This window comes from Limulus polyphemus, unplaced genomic scaffold, assembly GCF_000517525.1.
Source record: "Limulus polyphemus unplaced genomic scaffold, Limulus_polyphemus-2.1.2 Scaffold1598, whole genome shotgun sequence".
In the NCBI taxonomy this organism is placed as follows: Eukaryota; Metazoa; Arthropoda; class Merostomata; order Xiphosura; family Limulidae; genus Limulus; species Limulus polyphemus.
Window position 1 is genome coordinate 232,814 of NW_013667208.1, and position 8,831 is coordinate 241,644.

Below are 8,831 nucleotides of genomic sequence, written 5' to 3' on the forward strand. Positions count from 1 at the left end.
GGAGATTATAAAGATTTCACATGTGAAATTTGAAAATGTTCTGATGCATTAAAGTATTTTTAATCATGAAATCAAAATTACTGTGCGTGTTGGATAGTCAACAGTCTCAAAGAAAAAGCTTTACAAGAAAATCTTAATTAGAAAAATCTTAATACTTAATTTAAAAACCAGATATTTTGTGTAGGAAAATCTTGTAATGTTTACCAATAACCTGCAAAATTTTGTAATGAAGTTCATGCATTATCAAAAATCATAGTATAATTACTCTCATGGATACTTTCGTGGTTACAAGATGGGTGGATTCCACTCAACCCATAATGAAAGAGTTAAGATACAACTATGATCTCCATAGTGTAAAGGATTTTTGTACATATTTTAAAAACAAATGGAGTGTGTGCCATTTGTTTGTCAAATTTATCGCCAACGAGTTGCAAATACCTACTGTAGAATAATTCTTAGCCCAACACACTAATATATCTACATTACTATATATACTACTAAAAAGTAGTTTCCGACAAAGGTCAATGTCGATTACATTTCTCCACATTCCGATTTGTCTTACTGTCTATTGTTTCTTCCAAATTGTCCAAGAAAGTCAGATTTTTCAGTTCCAGGTCCTCCCCTTCGTGTTTGTTATGGCCTTATATGTTTTCATTCTGGTCCTGAGTGCATCTGAGTGATAAGTAGAATTTGCTAATTGAATAATCAGTGGGCTCATTAATTTATTACATACATCTATTTCTGCAATGCATAATTTACAAAAAATGTCTGAAGCTATTGGCTTAATTGCAAGGATGGTAAAGATTTTACTATATATGCTTAATGATGAAAGTTCCCAGATATTAAGGCCCACTTTTAATACTAAAACATCATATGGGGAAAATGTTTTTTAGATTCAGGGCATAAAAATGCATTGGTGAACAACAAACATAATGGCAAGATTTTCATCACTAGGATAGTTGAAATAATCAAAAATAGTAATCAGAAACCTTATTTTCAATTACTTTTTTTTTCGTGAGTTGTGACACCAGGTGAATAAGCTGAACAAATGTCAATTGATTGAATATAATAAAATTCTAATGGTAATAATTTGGTTACTGGATGCTATTGTTATGTAATGAGATTTCTTGTTGAAAGAAATAACTAAACATGCAGATGCTAGTACACTTCATATACTCATGCTTTTGCATGTTATAACAATTGACAAGGGACTATTCTCTTGTTCAAATTTCAATTGCAGTTTGGATGATGAATTCCCATTCTGCTTTACTGGGCTTCAGGTGAAGATGGTAGGGACCCTTCTACCATGGCCCGGATGACACGTTCTCAGCATTGTCTGGATTTAGACTGGAGTTGATCTACCATGTACAGTCTGATATGCCCTAGCCACACTACACATATAGCACTTCCATGAGACTGGTGCAGATTCTGGAATGTTCTCAGTGCTGGATTTAGACTTGGTGAGGCCCTTAGCTATATAAAGCTTGGAGGCCCCTTGTTAAAAGTTACACCAGAAGGTCTCACAAAGGTGCGTACCAAAACAGGACCTTTGGTCGCCACAAAATATTAAAAACATATATATGCCTTTTAATTATTTAATAGCAAGGTATTTAAAGTGAAAAATACAAATTATTTTAAAATGAATGCATTTATTGATTTACTGAATGTATTTTAAAAGCAAAAGAAAAAATCTGAAATTTTGTGAGGCCCTGAGTTGGAGCTTGTTTAGCTTATGCATAAATCTGGCACTGAATGTGCTTGTTTTTCTACTCATCCTAGCAACACTTTATGAGTGAAGAACGTACTCTGGTACAGGCAAGGTGTGGGCTCCCAATTGTGTGTCCATATGCTATTCCATGGTATATGGTGTCACATTCCATTGGTTCATTTTGGGTGCTTCCTAAAGTGAGCTTATCTTGGTAAATTTTGCATTGGTTCCTACACCATTTCAACGTGGGATTCTAGCTGTATGTGAATGAAATTTAACATTTACCTAGACTGAAAATGTATTTCTGATAGATACTCACCTCCCTCTCACACTTCCCACCCTTCCTCTCCACTTACAGTGCATCTTTTCTTGCCTAATCTCAAAGAGGTGGTTGAACAATCAGTACAAGGGAGGATTGTCACATACTCATTTGCCTGCAACAATGCAGCAATGGCACATGGAAACATGAGTTTAGGTGGGAGCTTCAAAGCTAGTGAAGAGCACAAACATTTATTTATAGAGGGCAGCACTGAATCAGAAAGCTATATGTGACAGGAGGAGAGTATTTGTCAGAAATACATTTTCAGTGTTGCAAAATGCTAATGTTAAAATGAAATTCAAGTACCTTAAATTCAGAGCCATTTGATGCTCTATAGATTAGCAGCATAGAAATATTTTGGGTTTCTCGGCAATACAGAAAATGGCTGAGCCAAACTTCACAAAAATAATTGTAAGTTGTACAAAACAAATGTCAAATATGCAGGGGGGAGTGGAATGAACTTGATGTACATATGCTGGCATCATGCAATGGTCAACTTGCAGGAAGTGTAGAGAAAAACCTATGAAAAGAAATGTTAACTTTGTCTTTACTGAAGTAAAATTAATATTTTTAATGGGTTTTTTGGGGGGGATAAACTGTGTTAAATGCAAGTAAATTGCTTATTACTTGTGCTAAATAAATGTACTTTTGTTAAAATGGTTCTGTATGTTGAGCTAAGAATATTTATTTTATGTCAATTAATTAGAGATGTAGTATGTTTCGTGTGTTGCAATAAGCATCTTATTATGGCTTATGCATCATGCAATGCTTATTATATCATGAGCTAGTAAATCATGTCCTCTATATCTGCTATTATGTATTTCTTCTAAAACTATAACAGATCTATCATCTGACATTAAATGCAAGTTTTATAGTCTTTTGTCAAAATGGGAGATGACCATTGACGCAAATGACCCCCAAACAGAACATATTTAATCAAAAACACCACAAATTAAAATAAGTAAGATCATAATAAATATAAATATGTCTATGATAATTATCTCTTTTAGATGTTAATTCATTTTATTTATGAAAGTTACAAGACCTCATTTTCTTATTCTGATATTACTGTTCATTCCAACAGTTAAAATATTAAAATAAATTTTTCATGTGGCATGATATGACACAGAAATGCTTCCATTATGCTTATTTATAACAGAGTTCAAATCAATTTATTTATAAAAACATGACTATAACATAAGTTTAGACTGAGTTGTAATGTTAATTGTGAAAATGTATTGTAGTGCTTAATTCTGTAGCTTAATATAAAGAAACAACATTTAAGCTAATATTAAACATTGCCATAATGACTTGTTTTTGTATTGAAATTATTGCAATTACATTTAGGGTACTTTAAAAAAGAAAACCTTCAAAATGTTAGATATTCAAAAGGTTCACGTTTTCTACATTAATTTACAGTGAACTAGCCGTTATTTTACAAGCACTGAGAACTGCGTTTTAATGTTAGAAAACCCATATCGTTTTCTTAGCAAAGACCTTATAATAAAACTTAAGCCATAATGTAAAGTTTAAAAACTAAATCTAAGGATTCTGTTGAAATCCGTATTTAAATGTACCAATGTTTGGTCAGGAAATCCCAGTTTGTGTTGCTTCTTCTTCCAGCTTTTACAGAAATGATGAATGATAAAGTGGCACAGTCAAACAGCTTTTTAGGTTTCTCATTTTTTGTATGTATGGTGTTTTAGTTGTTTATTAACCAAAGTGAACCCATATTTATATAAAATTTGAAGAATATGTAGTATTAGTGCTACAAACTTATTTTTCTCAAGCTTTATTTAAATATAGGTTTACCGTGGTGAGTAAAAGACAACTAAAAACGTCATATACTGAGACACAAATTGCACATGTTGCATGAAAAAAAAATCTAGTCTTGTTTTTTTAGTATTTGCCCTTGTCCAGCATTACTAGTGAAGGATAAAATTCCCTGAAACTAGTATAATTCAATGACAGATGATGAATTGAATGATATATTGGCTCATATATATTTTGAGTCTTTGAAGTTCATTATACACAAAGGTTAAAATTTTTTGCTTTTGTTACATGTGTATACATGATTATTATGAGGTAAGTTGATTATGCTGTGTTGGCTGTTATTAGAGTATTTTTATTAGTTGTTGTTTTTGTTGTTGATGTTTCTGAATTAGGTATTAGTGCTACAAAATTATCATGAAAGACACTTTCATTAAAATATGTAATAACTTTACTCGTAACACTGTAAAATGAACAAAACTTGAGTGCTAGATCTTACTGTAAAGTTTGTCTTAAAACCTCATTCACTGTTAAAAGAATAAAGATGTGTATGCATAAATATAACCTAGGCCAAACAGTTTCACAAATTTGTTTTAACATGTGTACTTGCTGATCCTAGCTGTCAGTTGATCTTATATTGTTGTTGCAAATCATATAACACAAAATTAGTTTCCTGTTTGTGTTATCTTTTGCTGTGCTTTAATGTTTTATATAAAAGTTTTCGAGATTTTATTGTTAGTATCTTAGGAGTAGTTGTTTACCAGCTCATTTGTTTTAACTCTCATCTCTGACCTTTAACACTCAGAATTTTTTAAGAAAATATTTTTATTGATAACCTTCTCAGTGTATTCCTTTAAGGGTTTCATTAATCTTCAAAATGATCAGTTCTTCTTAATTAGTAAAAGTAGTACAAATTAACAGTTTTGTAAAAAGTGAGTTTTGAAATAAAGGTTATCTTGTGAGATTTGTTTTATAAACTATCAAAGCAGCTATAAGAAAAGAAAAGCTTAGTGTTTTTAAGACAAATAATTAAAAGTCTTATTTTATTTGGATTTTAGGTGAATCGATGTTTATATAAATTAGCAGAAGTGAAAATGAGTCACAAATTGCACATGTTGCATGAAAAAATCCTCCAGCAGGTTTATACAGAGTAAGTCACTTTAAAAGGATGTTTGTTATAACACATATATGATTGTTAAATGTTAAGCATTGTGTATTTATTATAAAATGTTCAAATCTTAATGAACTTCTTTAGTACTAGAAACATATTCACACCACAGCACTCACCCGCGCATTCTAATCTATGTTGTTAAACAACATCAGATCATATTCTTCCACCAATAGGAGGGCAGTGCAACTACCTATTCCTCTGCAACAGTTTTTTTATGTTTAAACCAAAGTCTCATTCTTTTCCCAAAACTACACTGTTTAGACTTGTAATTTTTCTTAAGTCTTTTGTCAAACTTGGAATCTTTTGCACTAATAAGTTATTATTTTTCTTGAATTTTATTTCTTCAAGTAAAAGGAAGATAAAATGTCATTTTATGGTTCTTATTGAACATGAATTCTCCCATCCACATTTCTAAAGCCCCTTCCCCCCCAAGGCCCAGCCACACCTCAACAGAAATTCTCATATTTTACTTCAATAGCAAATGGATGGACTCTAAGTTGAGCAAAGTTACTGCCATCATACATCAAGTGGTTGGCTCTATTCAACATTCTTTACCTCAGACCCAGAACTCCTGGCCTCCTGCTTTTGTAACTTTTTCTAAGCCTGTTGTTTCTTTGGAAGATTTTGATCAGAGTTTCTTTTGCTTCTTGTTCTTCAGATGAGGATTAGGTAACTTTACATTCATTCTTCACTGCTTTGATAACTCAGGTATGTGATATATTTTTTTATCTTTCTCTGGTTGTTTCTGCAAGTTCATGGATGAGCTTATTGCATTTGCCTCAAACCCTTGACTTTTTCTCTTTCCATCATTGCAAGATATTCAGATTCATGCAACTTCCTGTTGACTCTTAGTTGCTACATTCCCATCAACCTTGAAATTTCACTCTTTGGCCTGTAATTGGAATCCTTCTTTTCTAGAGCTCCAGTCTCTTGAATATCTTCTTCCAGCTTGGGGATATTCTTCACCTACTGGAGCATTTTCTCACCATCAATCTATTTGTCTTTGTTTTTTGCTTCCTCTGCATCAGTACCCCAGATACACAGTTAACTTGGATTCTGGGATTTGCTTAGTCATGATGCTATACTTTCTGGTGTTAGATTCTCTCTACCTTATTTCAGGGAACTACAGTTAGCAACTATCCTTTGAAAAGAAGTTTTTTAGGGCAGTTTTTCATACTTTTGAACTAGAGGTGAGGGCTAATCAGTGGTTGTCTCTGCTTACTCTGAATTACCATGTATGTTTTATTAGTCTGGAAAACTTCTGATTGCCTCAAGGATCCATGGGTTCTGTGCAAGCTAATGGAGCCACTGCTTCTTTTTGTGCACTACATCCACCATATGCACCTCATCTTTCTTACTGGTCATAGGCAGCCTTGACAAGTTGCTTTTAATGCCTGGACTATTTGAAGAATGCTGAGAGATGCCCCACATAGACCACTCAATTTGATCTTGAAATATTCAGGCTTGTCAGAATCCATCCTTGATACTTTATGATCTATCAATGGGAAGTGACCAGTAGAGGTCAAATTGGTACAGTATCTGGGATTTTCACTTGCCAATCTCCAAATGCATTATCTTAAGAATAGATAAAATATGCAGACATGGCTTTCACCTTGACTTATGAAAGCACATGGTCGAGGGGAATGATTGCTCTGGACTGTACTGCATTCTCTTCCACAACTGCAACATCCTCTTATCCAATATAAGTTTAATGTGGCCTTGGGGAAAGATCACAATTTACAGACTTTATAGTACTCAAATTCAAAAGGAAAAAAGAAACATTTTCAAAATAAACTCTGAAATAACAAATTATTTGTTTTATTTCCAAAAGAGTAACATAAAAATTGAGTGGGATTTAGGTTCACTGAAGTCTTGCAATAACAGGAAGTTTTAAAGATTTCTTTGAGAGAATGAAATTAACACAGACAGCAATGAAATATTCAAGAACACGTGAACAAATAAGAATAAAATTATTATTCTGTACATTTAGCAACAGATGCTACCAAACTTAATTGATGGCCTATAATCATGTTAAAACATTGACTGTTAGAGCTGGATCAGGAAAAGCACATTTACATGAAATATGACAGAAAAAATTGTCTTAACTAGATAAGACCTTTAAGGATTATATCTACTATACTGTTGAGTTAAACCAAAGTCTTAGTGTGCTATCTCACAATCTTAAATAATGACCTATTTTACTGAAGATTCCCATTTTACGTACCAAAGGGGAGAAAACTTCTAACTAGTGCTACCTTGTAAAAAAACATTTCTATCACTCCACTGAAGAGTGACTTGCACTTGGATGAGCAAAGATACAGAAGATATACAAGTGTTATATTGAATGAGCAGTGGACTTCTTTTATCTCTTTCACTTCAAAGCACTTGCTGTGGAGATCCAAAGATTGGTGGATGAGATACAGACTTAGCATGTTTTCCACAGTAACTTCCTGTTGACATTTAGTTTTCACAATGCAAATGATAATTTCTTTAATTTCCAATTTTGTTATATGTGATTAGAAGTTTAATTCTGTTTATCTCTTTTTACTGTTGTTCCAGTGCTAAGTTGTATATTCTTCATTAAGTAGATTTCTGGGGAATATAACAGCTCCACAAATTAAAGCAACTTTCTAATTAAATTCCACAATTTATTGATATATCAGTGACAAATAAAAGTCTGCAGGTAAATTCTTACATGTTGGAATGTTTTCAGAAATCTTTGCACAAAACTGTAATAAAAAGTTTATCCTTTGTAGAATTTAAACTAACAAGTTTTGCAAAATGGGAAATTATTTTTTTTATACTTTGCAGTAAAATCTTAATACTTGCTTGTAATAAATAAATAATTGAATACAAATAAAATGTATTCAGTAGCCATAATCAATAATGTTGTACATAACTGTTTCCAGATGGGTTAGCACATTTGAGGTGTCAAGTGCATACTTGCATATCAAATTTTATAATTTAAGTAATATAATAATTTTAACTCTAATTTGAACTAAATTTTAACATTAATTTAGTGTAGTTTGCAAAGAATAATGTAAAAAAATATTCAAATTTGCATTTCTGCACAGCTCTAAAGAATTTCACATGTGAACAATGTGCTTATTGAAATTTTAGGGATTTTCTGCTCATCCCAAAGTATAGGTTCTTATTTGCTAAGAAACTGTTATCCATTAAGAATACAATTAACCATGCCTTGTTTCTTTTGTGATTTTCCTTTTCTGTCTGAAGATTTATTATTGCAGATCTCCATTCTCATCACATTCTGTAAAATCATAAAAAGGCAAGAACAACTACTAATGAAGAACAGCTTTGGAAATGGCTATGGGCAAAGTTTAGATAACATTGGATAGAGCAGATTATCAACCATTTACATAAGAAATAATTTATAATTTTGTGAAAAAGTGATTAGATGTAACTTCTGCAGAGATGAACAACAGAACTTAGTGGGAAGTTTGAAAAGACATGTGAACAAACCACAGACTTGGAAGTTTATTATAGTATTTTTAGACATTGTTTTTATTCCTATAAATGTTTTTGTTAGCCCTATTTGTATAGGTAGGTGTCAAAGTTCACAAGTTATGACCTTTTACAGAGTACCATTCAACATGGTATTATGTATTTGATGTCAGTTATTAACTATATACAGTATTTTTTGATGTATAAGATGCACTTTTTTACCCCAAAATTTAATGTCAAAATCTGCTTGCATCCTATACACCGAAGGTATGAATAATATATATATATATATATATATATATATATATACACACGCTATGTATAATATTAATTAAGTAGATGACTAGTTAGTTTACGTTACTATAGTAAGTGTTAGTTTATTTAACTTAACTAATTAGTTT

The 8,831-nt window shown here is 31.9% G+C and overlaps 1 protein-coding gene across 1 annotated transcript in view; it reads left to right on the forward strand.

The window, feature by feature from the left end:
* Window positions 1-8,831, forward strand: part of LOC106464247 — a 41,167-nt gene that overhangs the window by 4,616 nt on the left and 27,720 nt on the right. The window contains exon 3 of the mRNA XM_022391963.1: window positions 4,856-4,947. Within this exon, the coding sequence (XP_022247671.1) occupies window positions 4,856-4,947 (92 nt within the window). The remainder of the gene's footprint in view (window positions 1-4,855; window positions 4,948-8,831) is intronic.